The sequence below is a fragment of the Pempheris klunzingeri genome, chromosome 22 (assembly GCF_042242105.1).
Source record: "Pempheris klunzingeri isolate RE-2024b chromosome 22, fPemKlu1.hap1, whole genome shotgun sequence".
Taxonomy (NCBI): Eukaryota; Metazoa; Chordata; class Actinopteri; order Acropomatiformes; family Pempheridae; genus Pempheris; species Pempheris klunzingeri.
Genome location: NC_092033.1, coordinates 5,438,766 through 5,460,405, shown reverse-complemented (window position 1 = coordinate 5,460,405; position 21,640 = coordinate 5,438,766). Strand labels below are relative to the sequence as shown.

The following is a 21,640-nucleotide window of genomic DNA, read 5'->3' as shown; positions in this document are numbered from 1 at the left end:
ATAATTTAATATATATTTATTCTGTCAGGTGTTGAATGATGAAATTCAGTGAAGTGGCTTTTTCATATCATTATTTTCTTTCAACCATTGCAAGAATTGAATTCCACTTTCTACCCAGTCCCTGCTGTCAATATGACAACCAACATGATCTCATATCTATCCATCACAAAGACTGCCACTGGGACAAAGGGGCTAAATACCCATTTCTATGCAGCTTAAGGCTATGAGATCAGTAGTCTTGGCCACAGTGGAAGTGGTGGGTTGCTCTGACATCTAACAGCACAGACACAGCTTTGTGGCCATGAATGTTTCCTCTCTATGAGCTCAGAGGTACATCCTGGGCCAGAAGAACAACAAGGGAATTGTGCAGGAGGATGCTGAGACAGGACCGAGTGTTGCCTAGCCATTGTTGATTGTGTAGACACAAGGATAATGTTTACCAGACTTTTAGGTCAGAATATAATGCGTCATGCTACTTGGAGAGGGGTGGACAGATGTACATTTGGTATTTGGGTGACTGAAATAGAAATATACGTAGAAATATATGTACAAGGTTTGTAGCCGTGCTGTCAGTGGGTGAGTTGGACAGTCGGCCCGTTACTTGAGTCCAGACTGAAATATCTCAACAACTATTGGATGGCGTGACATGAAACACATTCATGTTCCCCACAGGATAAATCCCTCTGACTTTGGTTATTCTCTGACTTTTTTATCTAGTGCCACTATGAGGTTTACATTTGTGGTTTATGGCAAAATGTCACAAAAACTGTTGGATAGATTGCCATGAAATTTGGCATCAGCATCCGTGTTCCCCTCAGGATGAACTTTATTGAGTCAAGGATAAAAACTTAACTCCAGACGTGGAATCCAAGAGAAACTGACCGATTTTCTGTTTATCTTAAGGCCTGACCAATAGTTTATTTTAAAGAATATCTGTGGTGCAGACCTGTCAATACAGCCAATATTTAACATTCTCCACATACTGGCTAAAGAGCTGATAATAATGTGGCAGCCAGTCTCTGTAAACTTTGATTTCCTGTCACAGAATTAAATTTTTTGTCTTTTTTGCAACCCAGAGAAAGATTGCTTGAGTTACTCACATATAAACCTGACAGCTGCTCAAAAAATCTCAGCACTAAACAATTATGAAACTGTTGTATTAGGGATTATAAGGTTTTGATCAAAGTCATCTCAATGGTAACAGGAGATAATATTATGCATTCGCTGTCGCTGTTGACATTTCCCTAACAGCTGACGTCTGTCACTCTGACCTCAAAGCTTCACACAGCGAAGTGTTTGTCTCCTCTCTCTCCTCCTAGTGTGACAGAGACTGTGAGCAGCTCTTTCGGAGGAGGTGGCGGAGACGACGAGGACCAAGCCCTGCAGGAGCGCATGGCCAAACGCGAGGAGAGGCGGCAGAAACGCATGAAGGAGGCTCTGGAGAGACAGAGGCAGCTGGACCACGGCGCGACAGAGGACAACGACAGCGTCGCCACGGAGAAAAACAACGCCGAAGAGGAGAGGCCCTCCTCCTGGCGCAGGGCCCGTTACCGTGACAATGAGGATGAAGAGGAGAAGACGGAGACGTACAGCTCAAGGAGAGAGGAGAAGGGACGAGAGCAGCCAAGGGAGGAAGAGGAGGCCGCTCCTGAGGGTGGAGAGGAAGCAGAGGAGGGTGTAGAGGAAGAGGAGGTGCAGGAAGTAGAAGTGGTGGAGGACAAACCGAGAAGGTCTTACTTGAGAGAACAGGTGAGTCACCTGTTCATTCCTGTTCATTTACTTTAGCCATTTATTGTATTTTCTGTAGCTGACAGTTCCTGCAAATGTGATGCTTGTTTCTGTAGGAATCGACTGAAGAACCTAAAATCCAAAACAAGGTACAGTCATTGATTTGTCAACTTCTTAGTGCACAAACTGGAGTCGCTCACTGATCTTTCTTTCAAAGGACTGCTATAAACCTTTTGTCACAGGAACTGACTGAAGAAGAAACGTGTTCAGTAGTCAGTGAGAGCTCAAAACAGGCCAAGTCATCAGATTCAGGGGCTGAGGAGGATGCAGTAGCATCAGAGGAGGCTGAAGGGGTACCTGAGGATGATAATGTAGATTATTCATCAGAGAACAAGGCTATGACACTCAGAAATGAGACCGAAGAGGACTATGAGGTATCCGAGATACTGCGCTCGGAGGATAATGAGGTATCATACATGTGGTAAGATGTTCAGTAGAGGTGTGATGCACGGCACAGAAAGTCTCTCTGGGTAACTTCAGTGTCTTCACACACCTCTGAGCAGATTTAAAAACAGAAATCTCCAGAGACAGAACCGTAGAAAATTCTCTTAACAAGGCCATCGTGTTGACTTTGTGTTTCATGTTGGAGCCAGACGCTGAAATTACCCAGACACCTCTCGTCGTCACAGTGTGGTTTGCACCATTTGCAAACTGGTGGTAGCAGAGCCTACGTTTCATGAGGCGTGGTTGCAGCCGTGCAGTGGGATTTTAGATACGGTTAATGCTACGCCTCACAGAGCGGTCACAGTGTTTTTCTGCATGCCTTCCACCTCAGCCATGAGAGCAGCAACATTTATTACGCTGACTCCACTCCGAAGACTCGCTGTAGCAGAGGGACGCCATGCCATTTGAAAAAGTGTCTTTACTGCAAACGGACATTATACAGAGCCATCGTATCATGTGAACACTTCCAGTCAAATGTTTTACACCAGGCTAGAGCTTTTAGGCTAAAATTAGAAAACAAAAACACAAAAACGTCCAAGTGAAGTGAGTTTCTCGAGGCTTTTGATAGTGTAAACAACAGTGCTCGTGTGTCTTGGCACTTTCCCTGTTAAGATAAAAACACGTCTTATTCCTCAAGGCAATAATAGTGTGATTTTTTCCTCCTGTTTTGGGGCTGAAACGTGCTGCTGAATCTCAGATTGTTGCAAAGACCTAATTAAAGTAAAGAAAGTCTTAATGAGTCTAAAAGAAAACGACAAACGTGTTCTGTGTTGTGTGTTACAGGTTAATAACAATTGGTGCTTGAAAAGCTTGACTGGCAGTGTACACATTGGGCTTGGACACATAATGATTATAATTCATAAAACTTGAATCATGTTTTTGGCGACGGTGAACAGTCAGAGAAGAAAACAAACAGCTGGAGACACTCCCATGGTGACCACATGTTGGATAATCCTGTCTCAGCAGTAATTCTGGAGTGGACGCTGTGTTTCATGATGTTCTGTGTTATTTTGTTTGGGGTGTGCTCACGGTCTCTTTCTCGCTTGGCATCCCAGTCGGCCTCCTCCGCCAGCCGCGTCTCCGCTCACTGTCCCCACGCTTGTTTCCGCGCAGGTGAACGAGAGAGGCGGGGCAAGGGAGGAGTGGGAGGAGCAGAGGAAGCAGAACGGAGGGCTGCACGAGGAGGCGACTCCCAAACAGCACAGGAAACCTGAGAGGACCCTCAGGTACACAGACGCTACAACACACAGCAAGTGACCTGCTTCCACAAAACTCATCAAAATTCATATCCCAGTTTGTTGCCAGTTAAGACCTTGTGCCTGGAAAATCAAAGTAATTACCGGAATGCAAAAAAGCTGCACAGTATTGCTAAAACATTAAGAATCTAAATAGTATCTTTCTTCTCATTCTCCAAATTTTCCCATTTTTATTTGGGATGCACCAATATGGATGTTTTTAGCCAATATATATATATATTTCCTGACATGTTTTCCCACCAGGCTGATACTCTTAAATTTAAATTTAAATTTAAATGAAAAACAAGTTAATTTTTCTGACACATTTTATCATAGGATATGCTTGAAATAATTAAGCAGTTTATTTATCAACACATCAACGCTTTAACTCTGAAGCATATTTGACAGTGAGCTGTGACATGCAGAAATTCCAGTCCTCCCCATTGCCCCAGTTTTTGCAGTAAAACATTATAAGAAACAGCAGTACTGCTTTATGAAGCTGATATCAGGCATTTACAAGCGTATGCTGGCATATTGGTGCCTGGCTCCACTTGACCCACTGTGGAAAAGAACGGCAGTAACTTAATAGTCTTGACACAGTCAAGTCAGTGGAGAAGATCAAGCTACCAAACTACCAAAGCTCACTGTTCTTTTGTAAAATGATATCCAGAAATGAGAGTAAACACATATTCCAATGATAAATAATTGCCAGCGTTAGTTTTAAAAAATGAAGCACATTTAAAAGGATGAATAGATCAAGTCCTTAGTTTAGTGAATTATACGATCGCAGACTGGGTCTTATTCTGAAAATTATGGAGGAGAAATCTTTATTTGTCATAAAAAGGAGCTGTTTAATCAGACAGGAACTTATTGATGTTGCAGTCTGTCATCTATTATTTGTCTCTGAGGCTGGTTTAAAAGCACGGCAGCTATTGCCCAAGGCGTCTGTAGAATAACTGAGAAGCATATTCAAATCAGATTTTCAAGCAAAGGGAGCTGTTTATGTTTGGTGGATCAGTTGTGTGTTTTGAACACAGATCACCTACAGTTACTCCCCAGCGTGAAACACCGAATGAAACCTGAGATGTGCTGTAATATAATCTCTGCAGAGGTGATTGTTGGTATTTCTATGTGTGCACATTTGTTTGTCTGTTTGTGTGCGTGCATTTGCTTGTCCGTGAAAGAGTCAAATCCTTCAGGTGTGTGTTTAAATATTCAGTTTGTATCAAATGTCAAGTGTTAACCTGCATGTCAAACAGCTTTGCGGCCTACTTACACAGTTTTTGTTTCTGCTGCGACCGGCGTGTGTGCTCTGACCCGTGTTCGTGTGTGTGTGTCCCAGTCGCGGCAGTGTACGCTCCCCCGAGGTGTCCGCGGGTGACGACCAGGACGACGCTGCCCGCCTGGAGGCAGAGCGCAAGCTGGAGGAGCTGAAGCGTCGCCGCGACGACGCGGAGAGCGAGGAGTTCGAGAGGATGAGGCAGAAGCAGCAGGAGGCCGAAGCCGAGCTGGAGGAGCTGAAGAGGAAGAGGGAGGAGAGGAGGAAGGTGCTGGAGGAGGAGGAGAGGCAGAGGAAGCAGGAGGAGGCAGAGAAAAAAGCCAGAGAGGAGGTAGAGGAGAGAAGATTATATCACTTTTCTTTTTGATTCAGTCACTTTATGGATGCCATTTGATCACTTCTGTCTCTTTTTATTCTCATTTTTTCAAATGAAATTTTGATTAACTTCAGGAAATATTCATTATAATGACTCTGCAGGTACTGTGCAGTGGTTGTTTCTAAAAGGATACAGTTTATGGACATACTGTATTTGTGTAAGAAACAATAGAGTGGGTGTTTGTTGACTGGTGCCATACTAACTGGAGCATAAAGGCCCATATAGCCTCTGAATATTGATACAGAACAGATTTTTCTCCCTTTTTCATCAAGCTCACATACTGCTGGTCATGTACCGTTAGTTATTTAAGGCATCTCAGCTCTTCATCGCGCTGTTTGTATTTCATCTCTGTGGTGGAAGCTAGTTAGCTTAACTCACTAATTAGCACTGATTCCCACCAGATGTTACTTTTCGTGCATTTTCGACACCTGCAAAGCCGCTCAAGCTCCACAAGCTCCTGCGTCTACATTATAGAAAGGCTCTAGCAAGCACTAGCAGCCTCTCTTTTGTCCTGTATACTTAACATTTTGTACCATCCATCCGTCCACTGTCTATACCGCTTTTCCTTAAAGGTTGCAGGGGGCTCGCACCAATCAAATTAGAGAATGCTAGTGTAGTGGCCTATCGCTGCAGAAAATAAACCTTTAAATTTTGTCCAAATAGCTACAACCCTACAAAGTCAACCCTCACCAAACATGTACGTTCTTAGTTTGACTTTGTGTCTTTTAATTAACACCTCTTATTTCTTCTAGTCTTTAAAGTTCACAACCCAAGTACTCTTTCCTTGTTTTTCACACCACGGCTCTCAAGTTGACATAGCCTTTACACCTGTGTGAGCCGAAACCGATGCATCACACTCACACTAGTGCCGCTCTGACATTATCTCTCCATACTTCACTGTTATCATGACTCAGCCTATTTGGGTCCCCACTCGTAACTCATGTATGTCATTCATTCTTCCTCCTCTTGTAACAACCTCACCCTGTATCACCATGTATCTCGAATGCGATAACCTCTCCCTTCCTGTGTGTTCACATCTGTATTCAACTGCGCGATGCCGTTCGTTTTCCCTTTCATCAGCTTGCTCCGAGGCCTTGCGTTCTCACTATTGCCCTGATCTTGGCTCTGAACGTGGCGGCCCGTCTCTCGCTATCTGCCCCCGTTCTTCTCCTCTTGTGTGATGTTAATGAGGCCTTTTGGTTTGTAATTAAAAGATGGCCCAGAGATACAGAGAGACTAATTAACCAAGACAAGGCTGCTGGAGAGGGCTGATATTCTGCCAAGCACCAACCCTCTTCTGAATACAGTACAAATGGTTCATACATTAATTGTTTAAAAAAAAAACGATTGTCTGCATGTCTCAAGCTTTCCAAGCTTTTTTTGGTGAGGCAGGAAATCACTGTAAATAAGAATTTGCTCTGACTAACTGAATTAGTTCCTGACCTGCTTCATTAGATAAAGTAAGTAAATCAATTAGAAAGTGGCACATATCTGGGTCGGCTGCATTCTTGCACGTTGATTGTCTGTCATGTTAGTGAGTTGTGCCAGTCAATGTAATACCCGCGATAACATTAATACATTTCCATTTTCTCTAACTTTACATGAAAGTTATTCAAATTATACCCAGTTGTTGGAAGATTTTGCATCTGCTGCTCCACCGCCCCTGGGTCTGTTAGTTCGTTCCCAGGCAAAATCAACTGGTGCACAGGAAGCGTCTTTTAGGTTTCCAGCAGCAACAGTGGTTTGTTTAGAGTAAATACAAGAGAAGCAGCCAGTTAGCATGAGCAGCAATATCCGGCATGGCTGGCATAGAACAGAGCGCCATCTACTTAGTTCCCTGAAGATGCTGGGGAACAGAAAAATGGCAATAATATCGAGGGTTGCTCCTTGATTTCTTTCTGATTTGAAGTGCGCATCTGCGGAACGGCCTCACCCCCTAAACACATGTGTCTTTCTCAGGAGGAGAAGAGGAAGATGAAGGAGGAGATTGAAAGGAGGAGAGCAGAGGCAGCTGAGAAGAGACAGAAGGTGGAGGACACTGTGGACGGGGAGGGCAGACCCTTCAAGTGTGTCAGCCCTCGAGGCTCCTCTCTGAAGGTCAGACAGCCATTTTTATCCTCTCACTGCTTCCCATGTAGAAGAAGAAAAAATAAAGAAACAGCATTGTTCTTGTGTTGCATTTCAGAGCTACTTAGTCTTAAAAGGGTGGTAAGGAAAAATGTAAGATCAGACTATTATTTTTAACCCCATAATCCAGATCAGGACACATCAGCCTTCTCTCTTATTATACAGGAGCAGCTTCCACACAGTAGAAAAATACTACATACTATTTGCATTCTGTCCAGCACAGTCGTCAGAATAATGGAGTCAATATAAATCCCCCTCATCTGGCAAGGCAGAACAGCACAAGCTAAACATTCAAAATATTTGGAGAGATTAAGTGCCAGATGACCCGCTTCGGCTCCTCTCACCTCTTTCAGCTCTCCGCATGAAGTGTTATTTGACTGAGATGAAGCTGCCGGCAAATGAGTCTGTGCTTTATTTCAGTGTTAACTTTGAAATTCTGCTGACATGTTAACCTGTTTGTCACAAGAAACGCTGCGCTAGTAAAACCAAACTGACTCAACCCAGTGGGTGCCCTTCCCCACCTCGGTCAGAGATAAATGGTTGTCACAGTGAAGGAACGTTTAATCAACTCAAATGTGAATAACTGTTGCCAAAAGACAACTCCCACACACTGAAAATCGAGGGGGAATTTTCAGCCAGTGGAGAAAATCTAATTAGTGACAGTTAGCAGTAATATCCATCTGTCCCGTCCCGGAGAGACTCCAGGCTGGAGGCTCGGCTCTAATGGTGTGTGAGCCCTGATCAGACTGGAATCAGGTGCTTTGTTTCTTTGTGGTCAGCTTTGTAAATAATGTTGTTCAACTCTAATTCTCCACCCTGCTGCACTCAAGACACAGCTTTACTTTGTGGTCATGTTCACTGTAGGTACAACTGTGTTTGTTTATGTGTGTGTGTGTGTGTGTGTGTGTGTGTCTGGCTCTTTTATTTTTCATACACTGCACGTTGTGTTGTGTATGAGTTGTTGCTTTGCAGCGTTTGGTGTTTACAGTTGCATTGTATTTTTTTTATCATTCTACTTTTTCAAAACAACAACAAAATTACACTCTTTTTAAAACTGTTTTGGTAAGGCAAAATATATACAGGCAAATTATAAACACAACGTTAGTATTTTTACCTGCTAAAGTTAGTTGCTTATTTACACATCCAGCATATATAGAGCAACATTAGCATTCGTTAGAAGTTGTTTTTCTGGTTATTTGATGAATGTAAATCCAGTATTCATTCTCCTTTTAGCTCTGTTTTGGTTCTCACCAACCTCTGAATTAAATATCTGGCTGTTTAGCTCCTAAATGCTCCGTTACGTTCATCAGCTAGCTGCTAACTTGTTCTGTCCGGTGTCCAGGTAGTGTACAGTCGGTTTAGCAGAGATTTTTGATTGAAAACAGCTGCTCGCTTTAGCTGGAAACAAAAGTAAAAGTGGTGGGAAGAAAAACAAAACAATGAGTTAAAACATGCTAAAAAAACTGAGTAGAGTTGAGGGGAACTGCAGATTTAGGTGGTAATTCTCTGTGGGTGTACCGCTCTTAGCGACACCTTTCACAGTGCACATCGTCATTTGACCCATTGTTGATTTAAAGATATTAATCAGCGCAGCTTTAAAAAGTATTTTGGTTATCACAGCACACAATATGAGATGTCATAATGGTCAAATAAGTGTGAAAACAGACTCCTTTCAGTCTCACATGCAGCTAGTGCCAAATAAAAACTGAGCAGCAGACCAATATTTCCCATTTCTCCCGTAAATGGGACATTTTAGGCAGAATTGTTTGTGCTGTATGTATTTCCAACCACTGCAGCTCTTTTGAACCTGCGTTTTTTCCCAATAACTGCCATATTTTGGCTCTTGTGCCACTACAACATAGAGAAATGTGCCTCGCTATCAGCGATCCCCTCCCAGTGGAACACACAGTCCCCGGAGGTTGCCTGCACGTTATCAGGGGTAAACCAGCATAACCCCTCTCCGTACTATAGATAAAGTCCAGTGTTCTCTTCAAGAGAAGGATGGGGACAGAACGAAGGACAGGCGGCGTGGATGCAGGAAAGCGATTAGGGTTAACAGGATTACTGTAACTGCGTTCGGATGGCTATAGCGCTTTAAAACGCATCTGAGAATGGGGAATTTCCTGTCGGGGAGTATTTTGGGAACTCCCACATTCAGTAGCAGCCGAGCGCATGGTCCTTTTTCACAGGGAGAGGGGGAGAGAGCTTTTTCTGCAGTTTCTTCTTTTGCCCGTTTAAAGGTTTTTTTGTCAGTGTCTGAGGAACGCATGCGTTGCCCTCTCTCTCTCTCTCTCTTTTTCTTTTTTTGTATATCATAAATAATCCATTGAGATTCCCACAGTCCAACAGCAGAGAGAGGATAAAAAAAAACTTGATGTGGCTTTTTTTTGAGTGTGTTTGTGCATGTGTGTGCAATCACTTACACCGGTCAGGAAAATCCAGTTTATTGAGCCAATGAAGAAATGAGACAAAATGAGATGTCAACCATCAATAAAATACTTTTGTAGTCCAGAAATTAATGTCAAGAAAGTTGAGTATAAAGTGCTATTTACGTCATTCGTCATATGAGGACAAGTCTTAACTTATAACCAAATCACATGTATGAGTTGTGAACTCATGTCAGGAATGAAACTGCTCATAGAAAACAATATAAGCATCGGACACAAGAGGAGGGCTGAGTTTGACATCTGTTTTAAGGCTACTGAAGAGTGAAGGAAAATGTTTCAGTGATGTATGCATGTGTGGAACATCTCTGCGATTTTTATTAACTTTGAGCTCTGAAAACCTTCCTCAACAGATCGGAGAGAGGGCAGAGTTCCTGAACAAGTCGGCACAGAAAAGGTAAAAACAGTAACAAAGCTTTTAGTTGAGTAGTGAGCCTTGCAGTCCCGTTGTGCTGAATAGGAAAAATGTAACCCAGAGTTGAAGTTTTAATTCCCTCTTGGGGTTGCAAGTTTCTTCTCACAAGGCACTAAAGATGAAATGGTTGACCACACTGTATATAATATTCAAAGCGCTCCCATGCTGTGTGTGCTAACTATGTGCTTCTGCCCAGCAGCACAGTGAAGGCGGCTCATTCTCCCGTGGTGTCCAAGATAGACAACAGGCTGGAGCAGTACACCTCAGCTGCTCAGGTTAGCGTTTCTTCGACTGTACAACAAAAACAGAAGCTTTGAGAAAAAAAACACTTTATTTCTTGTCCTTGCCCTATTTTTCAGTAAATCTGTGTGAAAACATGCTGTTTAGATTTGGCTCCCTTTATGATGTGTTGATCCTGTGACCTCCTCCAGCCCATCAGCAGGCTGACTGTCCCCGTAACCCTTTTCTAGTGGGACCTCCAAATACAAGTATGGGTTTTAAAATGAGCAGAATATGGGACCTGTAAGCAACAAGGCAGAGACGTAACTATACAGTCTTGAATTCAGTTACATATAGAACTAGTACAAATCAATTTCCTGATCTGATCACTGTCTTTGTATGCTAAAAATCTAATTTATTTAATTCAAAAGTACCCATCCCATGTCCTATCGCAGCATCCTAATCTCGAACCACATAAGCAGTCACAGCAAGCTATCGCTAAGTCTTTCCAAGTCATAGCCAGCATGCTTCTCTGTTAACTTGAATACCCAAAGCAACACAGTGATTTAAACCCACGGCTTTGTCTCAGCAGAGGGAGAACAAGGAGTCCCGATCCCCTCGCTCTGGAGCGGTGGATCTGCCCATGGTCACCGACAGCATACGAAACATCAAGAGCATGTGGGAGAAAGGCAACGTGTTCGCCTCGCCTGGAAGCGGCGGGGGCACGTTCAAGGTAAAAGAAGAGGTGGTGGAGGATGTCAGAGAGTTAATGAAACTTTGTGTGTGACTGAAAGAGAGACAGACAGAGAGGAAAAAGCCGGATTCACCGCCGTTTCCTGCTCAGCCCCGTTGCCGATGACGACCAGGCTTAGCTGACCTCTGACCCTATCTAAACAGGAAGCAGCTGTGATGAAGACAGGCGTGGCGGGCCGCATCAACGACTGGCTGAATAAAACCCCAGAGAGCGGCAAAGCGTCGGGAGGAAGGCCAATGGTAGGTCGTTACTATAGCAACCCCTGTCGCTGCTGTTAGGGAAGTACAATACATGTACTGTACAGCTCAGGGCCTCCCTCCTATATATCCAACTCAGCAGATGCAGCTGTGTTGACTGACCTGCATCATGGTTAGTGTGATCTTTATTCATATCTACTTTAAAGGCCCTGAAAAACAGATTCTTGATCACCTTCTTGAAGTGAGTGATGAGATCCTACATGAAAATATAATTCAAAGTTCAACTCAAAACAGATTTTGTTATCCCACAAGAGAGATTACTTCATTTCTTTTTTTTCCCGTGCTGTCCAGCTGGTTTGAAGTGGGCCGGACTCGGGTGGAAAAGTGTGATGTCACACATTACTACGCACCAATCAGGATTTAGCAACATTTAAATCAGAATCTGATGAGGGTTGTTTGGTCGCTGTCAGTCAAATCTGGTCAAAGCACACACACACACACACAATCCTGGAGAAACAGATCAGCTGAGTTGGTATTTCTCTTCATTAATAATACCTTAAGATGTGTTTTTGATTAGTGTGTAGTATTTAGCCACTAATGTTAAAATGATACAAAGAAATACTTCAGGTTTAAAACCAAGTATTTAAGTCAGTTGTCTGCCTGTAGTTAGAATAAAGACAGAACTTGGCACAATCACTTTCAAAAACTTTTCAAAACTTTTTAAAAGCTCATAAATTTGTCATATTTATTTATTATTTATCATAATAAACTCCCTCTGATATCAGCCCTGCAATATTATTAATATTATTATTACCATCATTAGTCAGAATTACTGCTGTTCATGTTCTTATACAGTAGATAGATGTTTTACAGTCATTTTCCAACGATACAGTGGAACAAGTCAGGTTGAGATATCATTTGTCTGGCACCACCTGGTGGGCATAAGGAAAAATAACTTTGGAGGTGTCTGAGCTCGATGGCACATGTGGATATTGTGGGTTTGGTCCACAGTGTCACTCAAGCATTTTATCGTAAGCTCCTCATAAACTTTGCTAGCAGACAGTCAGCAAGCTTGAGTGATTTTTTTTTTCAGTTCTGCTTATGTGTCATGCCGCTCTTCTTTCCTACCTATATTTCACCCAATAGCTTTCTATTCGCAGATTGATACACAGCAGGAGAGACCGAGGATATAAAAGGAAACTGAATACAAGTGTTTCCAAGGGTGTCCTACAACTGATGTCCTTCAGAGTTCAGGAATTGGAACCCTTAAGCCATTAAATGCTGCTGTCAAGTGTTATAATATCAATAAATCCCCCTGGACTTTACCTTAAATTGTGATGGGGTGTCCTGAAAGAGGATTTCCTCAGACTCCCAGTGAGAGGGCTATTTTCCACTTCCTCTAAATAAGCACCTCTCTGCTTGATGGTGCCTGTCAACCTTTGCTCTTGTTGCTCAAGCTCGCCTTCCTCCCCTGTCATTCCTCTCCTCTATATCTCAGGTAGCCTGCCATTTGCCACAATATGACACCTATTTTCATATTGACCCATGAATGTCGAGCACTCCGAGCACCGCTGATATGATGCTTTGGCTTTGCCTCTTGTTTTCTGTCCTTCTCTCTGACAGGACCTGAAGCCCGTCGACGTCACCAACAAGAGGAGTCTATGGGAAAACAAAGGCGCCTCTCCAACCAAGGTAGCTATTATTCATTTCAGACTTTTCACTGACTAGTATCATGAAGAAAGAGGACCAGCCTCAGCCATCGGGGAAAATCCAAGTGAGCATTACACATCCTGGAGTATGTCCAGATGAAGTTTTAATGATGCCAAATTGGTTTGTGGTCTTGGAAGGATTTCCTGTGGTTTTTCATGGTTTTTCAGTTGTTGCCAATCAGGAGAACCTTTTTGTTAAAGAGATGGCGTTCGAATATCGAAGCAGTCTCATGATATTTTGACCCTGGTGTGGCAGCAATGGGCTTAACAATGGCTTCTGTTTGTTTTTGTTTTAAAGAACTCTCATAGCTAGTTGACCTCACCGTTAAATCTGGAATAAGCCTGGAGAGGTAAAGGAGTTTGTTCCACGTCTTTTCAAAGCACTTAATCACAGAATGAGGTCACACTCTGCTGCCACACTGTCAACTTTTTGCTCTGTGTCGTCGGCCACGCTGTGCTCTGCTCTGCTGTAACTGGACGCTGCTGCTTATTTCACTGAGAATATCTAAGGTCCAAAATAAGATATTAATGGTTTGACAAATGTGTCAAACATTCACGAGTTACTTCACACGCAAAGTCCCAACATTTTAGAGGTTGTAATTATCTGCATTTTGTAAATATTGAGCAATAAACATCAATTGCTTTACAAAATGCACAGGAGGCAGGAAAGGCTGAAGCTCCTAACTTGTAAAGCACATGTGCCAAATGTTCCAAGTGCTGTGAAATAAAAGGAACAAAGTGAACATATCAACAAAGCCACTTTTGAAGGATTAAGCCGCTGACTCCATTAACACCCATAACTTGTTAAAGTCGACTCAACAAAAGCCAGAAGATTACAGTTTAGTATAAATCCTGTGTTGTAAAAAAAAAAAAAAAAAAGCCTTTAACAGTGCGCCTGTTGTCCAGCTGCGGGCTGAATGCTTTTCACAAATGGCTGTATCACATCACCGCTCCTTCTTCTGACAACCACAAAGCACCACTCTCAGTCCAGCTTCACCAGACTTTATGTTGCTCTAATGGAGAAACTGTTTACAGCTTTCTTTACAAGTAAGACATCTTGCTGAGCCGCACAATGGCAGTTGGAGACTATTGAATCACTGTTATCACATCACATTTTCAAACAAGTCTGACTAAACCTGACACGAATGCATTGTCTTATCTTTATTTCCATACACAGGTAAAGCTGTGTTTGTAGAGCCGCTCAGTAGAAGTGAAACCCCACATTTGAAAGAATATCACACTGACGTCCCACCCACCCTCTTACTTTAATATAAACTTTCTTTCCATCCATCTTACTCTGGTGGCGGTGTGCTCCTGCAGCCAGCAGCTGCAGTGCAGGCCGGAGGCTGTGGTCCGCCACAGTGAGTAGTGGGGTTGGAGGGCACCAGGCGGTGGTCTGCACTGACGTAAAAAGGGCCCTGGACAGGAAAGGTAGCGGTTAGCAACCTTGTCATTAGCTAACCGTGCTATGCCGTGATGTCAGGGAATGCAAGATGAGCAGGATAACGACTGGTGAGGGAAATCTGGATAGACTCTAGCGTCTGTATAGGTGGATCAGGGTTGGTTGTAAGCACTTGCTGCTTTGACTGGAAGCTTTGCAGGTTTGTTTTGCTTACCTTTCTGCATTAACGTGCATCTTTGCTGCCTTATTACCCTCCTGATTTCATGTCTTGCAGGTGGCAGGCAAAGGGGAGACCAAATCAGTCGCCAACGGTGAGTTTTTACAAGGAATGTGTGTGCAAGAAAACACTGAAATGGGTGTGCAGGCATGTTGGAATGCACAGTGCTGTTGTGGGGTGAACTTGTGGCTCCAAAATGTCAGCTTTTCAAACCCTAAGAAACACTGCCTTCTTCTTAGGTTGGCCGCAGTGTAGTGTTTTAATTTCTGTAATTGCTTTTAGAAACCAAAAAACTAGGGATTTTCTAAACTCATAAAGGAACACTTAATCCTTCAGCTGAAATAAAAGCATGGAAATGATCAAAACGAGTTTCAAGGTTTTCACCCAAAGCAGGTTTTTGACTGAAAATAAGCTAGACGCTAAAAAAACAACAGGGAAAGAGTTTCTCTTTGTCTAGTGTCCTCAGCCTATTGTCACAGCTACACTGGGAGAGAACAGCATGCACAGAAGTTCAACGTCATCATCATCATCATCTCAGCCAGCTAGTGGGAGCAGCCAGTGCAGCAAAAAAAAACACATGATCCCTCACCGGCTTCCCACCAGTGTACATTTCAATTACGTTCATTAGGACAAAGCGGTTTGGCAGGACGGTAATTTTTTCGGAGATCAGCGGTGTGGCCTTCTCGTTGAGTGTGTCATCTTGTCCCCGGCTCTTTGATTGATACCACAACATGTGTCTCAAACCCAATAAGTGACCCGCTCACAGCCCACCCTGTCGTTTGGCCTTTTGCTTCACCGCGTTTCAGGATGCCACTTAAGCATTGCTTGCTATTTTAAAATCAGATCTGAGTGCAGCCTCTCCCTCCTTTTGTTCCCCCAGTGGGGATAAGAGGGGCTTTGGCCTTGAGGGATTCCGTAGATGTCTGCGTAATGTGTTGCTTGTTCAGCCCACAGGATCTCACACACACATAGACACACACCACTTTCACCTCTGTAAACCCACTCAACAGCCATCTCTACACTACTCAAACCTTTCAGCTTCTCCACTCATGTGCACGTCCAATGCCTGAGTGTTACAAGCGGTGTTCCTGCCAGGCCGGTTTGTCACATTAATCGCTGGTATGTTGGAGATTAGCACGCCATCACAGTCTGACTCAGAGGATGACAGAGGCTTTGTATAGATTTTGGATTTCTCGCTAGCCGTTGGCTGCCGGACCTTGCAGACATTTGACACCACGCTGGCTGGCATACAAGTTAGCGGCCTCACACTCTCCACATGCTTGGCTCTAATGGAGAGCTTTCAAAATAATGTTCACCATTTTGGAAATTGTGTAGTTTGAAATTTTAACCTCTCTGGCTCTGAACCAGTGTTAATTTAGAGTTTCAGTATGCTCCAAGTGTGCTTCACTAAACCTGTCAAAAATGTCAATAAATAACTCATGTAACTCCACATGTTAGTAAATCAGATTCACTCATCGACTATTTCAAATATGTTGTGGCGATGTGACCTGTTTGGATATGTGAGTTTAGACCATGAAATGTTGAACAGTCTGCCGCCATTCTAGCAGCTCTTTGAGGCTGTGCTGTGGCGCTGCAGTGCCGATGTAGAAGGTATAATGTTTAGATGTTGCTAATTAACACTAAACAGTATTGGGGACGCTGAAAGAAATCCTGTTATTTTTTCAGGTATTTGGTTATAAACAAGTATTGGACAAATATGGGGCATTATTGAAAATTTAGACCTCCTCAAAATCTTTCCAATTCACCTTAAGACAGATATTCAACAGGCTGTGTTCCCCTAGTTTTCAGAAAGGATGTTTTTATCAGTCAGATTTCGGCTTTATGTTTGCTGCCATTTTGTCTTGTGTCTCTTAGCCAGCAAATCTTAATTTGAGCAAGTTTTGAGTGGAGTCTGGGTGGCGTTAAAGTGGGGCAAGCAAGCAAGCAGCAACCAACACAGTCTAATAGACCTGTCAATCAAGCAAGCACACCCAAAAATATCCCTCTCAAAGGCAGCGTTGTTAATGGAATAATGACCCAGAAGCATACTAAAAACAGTATGATGTTTTGATTACTTGTGTAGAATAGCGTAAAGGAGCCAGGGGCCTTTTCCATAAGTGTCAAGTGTCCCATAAACTGCATGACTTCAATACTTCACTGTGGTGTTTGTGGCTTGGGATAACCTCCTGTGTACCAAGGTCACAGTCATGAACCCACACCTGTCTGCACACGTGTAATAAAGCTGCTGATGGACTAATTCTGTGTCTCTCACCAGGTATGGGACACTAATGTCTTGAAGGAGCCACTAAAGATGGGGACCACGACAATCCAAGACTCTTCCTTTGACTTTGTCTTAAGAACCAAATAATGATCACACTCCCAAGAGGGACCCCAAGAAAACGGAGGGACAGGAGAGGCGCTGACCAAGCACTGTACCGAAACAGCATCATATTCTTGTACGGTTGCCACGTAGAGTGCCTTTGCACAATATTTGCTTTTAAAAGAAACAAAATGCTGTGAAATTTGGACATTTGTAATTACTATTACTAATTTCTTAGGATCTACAATCCTGCCAGGAAGAAAAAAAAAAAACCAGTTAAATTTAGATGTATCTGTTGTTCTCCATACCGACGGTTTTGATAGAGACAGAGTAGATGAAAAAGTTTCCACATTCCAAAGAGATGGGTGAAATCAGTTTTCTCCCTCATACAGTACATTTTCCATCTCTTTTTTTTAATTTATATTTAAAGCAAAAGCTTCACACATTGCTATTTTATTCAACGTTCACCAGTTCAGGATAGAAATATAAGCACTTCTAGAATTTAGCTGATTTCACTTTTATTATGTCTTACCAATAGTGCAGCAATGGTCTGAGTAATATATGTTAGCACATGTGATGTTTTGAATATGACCTATCATACTGTATCTTATATAACACCTTTATACTCATAACAAAAGGTATTTTTGCTTATTTTTTACTATTCACCAACAGGCAGTTAATTTCGGTGGTGATAGGAGGAGTGTTGAATATTCAGAAGGCCATTATGACTTTTATTATCCTTTGTCATTTTATTTATGTTTTTAATGTGTCCTTTTCTGTTTTCTAGCTGTTTTTGTAGCTTTTGTACCTGTTCGATCACTTTAAAATCTTCAGACATTCCTCTTGAAAAGCAGGTGCACAAGGTGCCTTCACTGCCTACAAGCTGTGGGTTTTATAATGTAGGAAATCGGCAAACCAACCCTCTTCTTTAACGTCTACCTTTAACTTCTTTTTATTGCCTCTATGCACACTCTTATGCTCAGCGATAATTTTCTAACTGAGGGCATACAAAGTAAAGTCAGGGTGCCTAAGCATATAGCAAGATACTCGTACAATATGAGGATATTTACCACTATGTAATTCTTCTGGCCTTATGATTGCAATGACAACATTTATGACAGCTGAGGTACAGTACATGATAGCCTCAAAGCAACTCAGTATGATATTAAGACTTGTGATTTTCATGTTTCTTTTTCACGGGCATGGTCTTAAGTAGCACATTCCCTTTCATAGTATTTGTGCAACGCAAGCTTTGATAATACGAACGGTTTGCCGGGGCATTAAATTGATCAATGTTACTGCTCAAAAGTCTGACAATCACATTCCATGGCTCCTCAAAGGAGCAGGGGAGTTTGACCAAAATATTTTTAAGCGTGATTTAATGTGACATTTATGTTTTTTTTAATACAGTGGGTTTTTTTTTTTTTTTTTTTACAACCTTGTGTCCATTTTATGTTTTTAAAAGTTCTTTTATTTCCATGTTTAACCAGACACTTGTTGTTTGTGTAGCGCTAAGCCTATGCAAAACACACTATCTGTAGTCTCTCTAAACACCCCCAATGTCATACAAGTGGGCAGTTTCCAACTGGATGAATGTTTTAAACATTGTACCCTTGACTCAACAACAGCAATAAAGACATTGAGGTATTCCACATTGTTAAGTTTCCTTTCCATAACTTCACTCCACTGTATGCATCTATTGTAGCACAGTGTTGAAACAATTTGTCAATTATGGAGCCATGAAACTGACAAACTGTAGTCAAAAGCATGGATGTATAAAGAGAACTGGATACAGTGATGGAGACGTTAACAATTAACAACAGTATTTATTCATGTATTCAGATATACAGTTGGATGGACAAAACGTGCTTTTTTCTGACATTTTAGAAACTTAAAGATGAATCAGTCCATCAAAAAATAATAATCAGATTAGTTAGATGATAAGAAGAATCGCCAGGTGCAGCCCCAGTCGCACATAAGATGCCAAATAGCATCATGAATATGTTTAAAAGGACAGATTGAGGACCCAGTTGTTGTCAAGTCCCCTGCTGCCTTTAAATGGTGTCAGAAATATTATAATCATGAACTGTATCAGCTTAAATAAGGGACTTTATTATAATCAGTTGAACAAGATATGGTGGGTTGATGGTAAATAGAGAGTTAATTTGTGATTTAAAAACTGTTGAATGCATTTTTACAGCACAAAGCAGCTTTGTGATTCTCAATTCTCAAAAGAAACAAGACTAAAGGCAGAAAAACCATCTCCAGCTAAGTAATACTTGCAGGTAGAACAAGTTGTTTTTCCACTTTGGGGCCTCGAATGTAGCCGACGACAAGGAACACTTGAAGGCTGCATTCCTCTCCAGGTATAACTCATCTTCTGCCTCCAACAATAGAACTGACGACCCTGCCCAGTCACAGAGAAGATATGTGGTCACATGATGGACACGGCTGTATTAAGGGTGCTTTTTGGTTGAGGGGGATGATTGAATTTGTCTGTGTCTGGATGTGAAAGAATAAGAGCGGTACTTGCTGCAAATCCCAGCTGTTCCTCAGGGATATTACAAGAGGTAAGATCTTAGCATGACCTCTGGGTGCATGACAGCAATGTCACTGAGGTACTGCTCATATTCTGCAGTTTTTAATAAAACAGAGGGTCCTTTTTTTGTGAAATCTTGCTAAATTCGATAAAAATGTAACTGAGTTTGGCTGAATTAAATACACAAACCTCATCTGAATGATCTAACATCTACTTTTAAAGTCGTGAATGCTGAATTTAAAGCACGGCGTTGCCTAAGTGGGCTCTTCTTTGATGAATTCTGATGTGAGCCGTGCATATGCTGCTGAAGAAGGTGCTAAGCTCGTCCCAGAGACTGCTGTGTTGGTAGCATAGCTATGGGCTTTCACTTAATGCTGCCTAATGCTGAAACCGGCGGCCGCAACATTCCTGCCACTGTCAGACTGTGTGTTATTTCAGCCAGACGGGGGCTGACTGCATGCATTAAAGCAAAGACACGTTTAATACCCCAGCCATGACAGCCCTCGTACACTGTGCGTTCTTTCTGGGTTTTCCAGTCTGTGCTTTTCTTCAACCAGATGGCATTCCTCTGTTTCCCCTTCTCCATCTTTCTCTTCTTTCGCTTCACTTTCTCCTCCTTTCCTCGGCTTTTTGACGTCAGCTGCTCAATCTGATGAGACAAGTAGCAACCACACAGGAAGTCCAGACACCACATAGCTTGAATTTGAGCAGATATGTAACAGAATTCAAACAGAAGCATGACTTTGGACAGTAACCATATACAAGGAAAGTGTAAATATGGCATGCAGAGATTGAATGTGCAGCTGGCTCTTTGAATCAGCTTGGAAAGAAAGAATAGGACCATGGCCAGGCAGGAGGAGGAGGTGGAGGCGGAGGGAGGGTGGAACTAATTTTCTTTATCCCAACATAACCCATTCAACATGTATATCAAGTAAGCCACTGTTTTTTACCAAAAACCTAGAATAACCTTGTGTTTTACAATGAAGAATATGTTTGAGGAGTGAGACAAACTCCTGAGAGGCATTGTTATAAAAAAGGTTTCCCAACCAGCAGCTGACCAAACCACAAAAGACAAAAATAGCCTGTCTGACTGTGGGTCCCAGCTCACTGATTTACTGTGAGTACGCTGAGGTGAGCCAAACCCATTGTCTGGAGGAGCAGCTCCACACCTGTTCAAAAGCATGCTCTATTATTCTTAAATATAGACCCTCGCGCTCCCCCACTGCAGCCCACTGACACTGGTTTTTATGATCTGGTGATTTACAAGCCCGTGGAGAAAAACATGGTCCAAGGGACTGTAGTGCACAATCATATGCTGACATGTAACATATTTATATAGAAGGCAGCCTTTTTGAATCCATCTCTGTATCCTTGACCTTGACCCCAAACAGGATAGTGTTGCTTTAAGTTAAGATGAAAATAAAAAGTTGTATTTTTGAACTTACAGGATTTTGTTGATTTAAGTGTTCGTGTCTCATATTAAAGCTGTACCGCACCAATTTTGCTTACTTTTTTGGATGGGACTTCTGGCTTCAATAATCCAAGATGGAGAGGACCATGAAGCCAAGACGGCCTCACCCATAAAACCAAAGTCAAGACTTCACATCAGTAGCCCACAAACCGATGGATGATGCCTTTGTGGTTACGTCCACTACAGTCTACAGTGTCTACTGGTTACAGTGTCACAGTGACGTGGCTCCAGATAGTCCCTGGTTTATGGAATATACAATAATAACTAACTATAATATGAAGTCATATTCCAAAAACACTGGTGCCTACATATCCCATAATGCAACTCAATAGGTTCCTTCCTTAGAGTCTCCCTACCTATGTCTTTTAGACTCCATGTTATGAGTTTTTTTTGGGGGGGGGAATTTTTTTTGATTGATTCTTTGAAATCTCTGGTCTAAGACAACCCTGATGACATCATCATGACATCAGCATCCAGCGTCACAGGGGACATTTTACAAGGAGTAGTACTCCTCATCACAGGTGAACTGATCTTTATGTGTAAGAAGGTAAACAACCTTTAATTGTTCAAGCTGATGTGTTTTTAGAGGAATTTTGAAACTGCATTGATATCAGATGAAATTATTTTACTTTTGAAGCTAAATTACACATGAATATCAGACTTGTTTTGATGGACATCTCCTGCAGCATATCACTTTAAAGCCT

General features: G+C 42.3%; 1 protein-coding gene across 9 annotated transcripts in view; it reads left to right on the top strand.

The window, feature by feature from the left end:
* cald1a (caldesmon 1a) overlaps nucleotides 1-18,578 on the top strand; it is a 52,692-nt gene extending 34,114 nt beyond the window's left edge. For 2 of the 9 annotated variants that reach the window (XM_070853799.1, XM_070853798.1), the window contains exons 4-16: nucleotides 1,320-1,749; nucleotides 1,845-1,877; nucleotides 1,971-2,195; nucleotides 3,346-3,458; nucleotides 4,810-5,077; nucleotides 7,082-7,219; nucleotides 10,047-10,090; nucleotides 10,305-10,383; nucleotides 10,917-11,060; nucleotides 11,225-11,320; nucleotides 12,902-12,970; nucleotides 14,664-14,700; nucleotides 16,882-18,578. In XM_070853799.1, coding sequence (XP_070709900.1) covers nucleotides 1,320-1,749; nucleotides 1,845-1,877; nucleotides 1,971-2,195; nucleotides 3,346-3,458; nucleotides 4,810-5,077; nucleotides 7,082-7,219; nucleotides 10,047-10,090; nucleotides 10,305-10,383; nucleotides 10,917-11,060; nucleotides 11,225-11,320; nucleotides 12,902-12,970; nucleotides 14,664-14,700; nucleotides 16,882-16,895 — 1,690 coding nt within the window. In that variant the 3' untranslated portion in view covers nucleotides 16,896-18,578. Of the gene's footprint in view, nucleotides 1-1,319; nucleotides 1,750-1,844; nucleotides 1,878-1,970; nucleotides 2,196-3,345; nucleotides 3,459-4,809; nucleotides 5,078-7,081; nucleotides 7,220-10,046; nucleotides 10,091-10,304; nucleotides 10,384-10,916; nucleotides 11,061-11,224; nucleotides 11,321-12,901; nucleotides 12,971-13,285; nucleotides 13,338-14,663; nucleotides 14,701-16,881 lie in introns of all 9 variants that reach the window. The other 7 variants (XR_011585902.1, XM_070853802.1, XM_070853800.1 and 4 more) reach the window with 7 other exon arrangements.
* The last annotated feature ends 3,062 nt before the right edge of the window (nucleotides 18,579-21,640 follow it).